At 41.0% G+C, this 268-nt stretch overlaps 1 protein-coding gene across 1 annotated transcript in view; it reads left to right on the forward strand.

The window, feature by feature from the left end:
- The window catches only part of LOC119588030, a gene marked incomplete at its 5' end in the record, with an annotated part of 1,844 nt that extends 1,640 nt beyond the window's left edge, over window positions 1-204 (forward strand). Inside the window, 1 exon segment of the mRNA XM_037936728.1 lies at window positions 6-204. Within this exon segment, the coding sequence (XP_037792656.1) occupies window positions 6-164 (159 nt within the window).
- Window positions 205-268: the final 64 nt, after the last annotated feature.

The raw sequence follows: 268 nt of genomic DNA on the forward strand, positions 1-268 counted from the left end.
CTGCTAGACCCAAAGAGGAAGATTCTGAATCGCAAGAGGATTCTTCAGAGGAAAATTTGTCGGAGGATTCTACAACGAAACGACCCGTAGGAAGAGCAGTAATGAGTCGTCCCGCCTTCGGCACTCTGTACCTTGAGGATGCTGAGGAGTCACAGTGGCACTGAAAGAGGGAGAGAGGGAGTTAATATTAGTGGAAAATAAATATTGATGTTTTATTTTCTCTCCTTATGTTATTTGGATAATGTTTGTATATGAATGTAAACATACT

Source organism: Penaeus monodon, chromosome 23 (genome assembly GCF_015228065.2).
Source record: "Penaeus monodon isolate SGIC_2016 chromosome 23, NSTDA_Pmon_1, whole genome shotgun sequence".
Classification (NCBI taxonomy): domain Eukaryota; kingdom Metazoa; phylum Arthropoda; class Malacostraca; order Decapoda; family Penaeidae; genus Penaeus; species Penaeus monodon.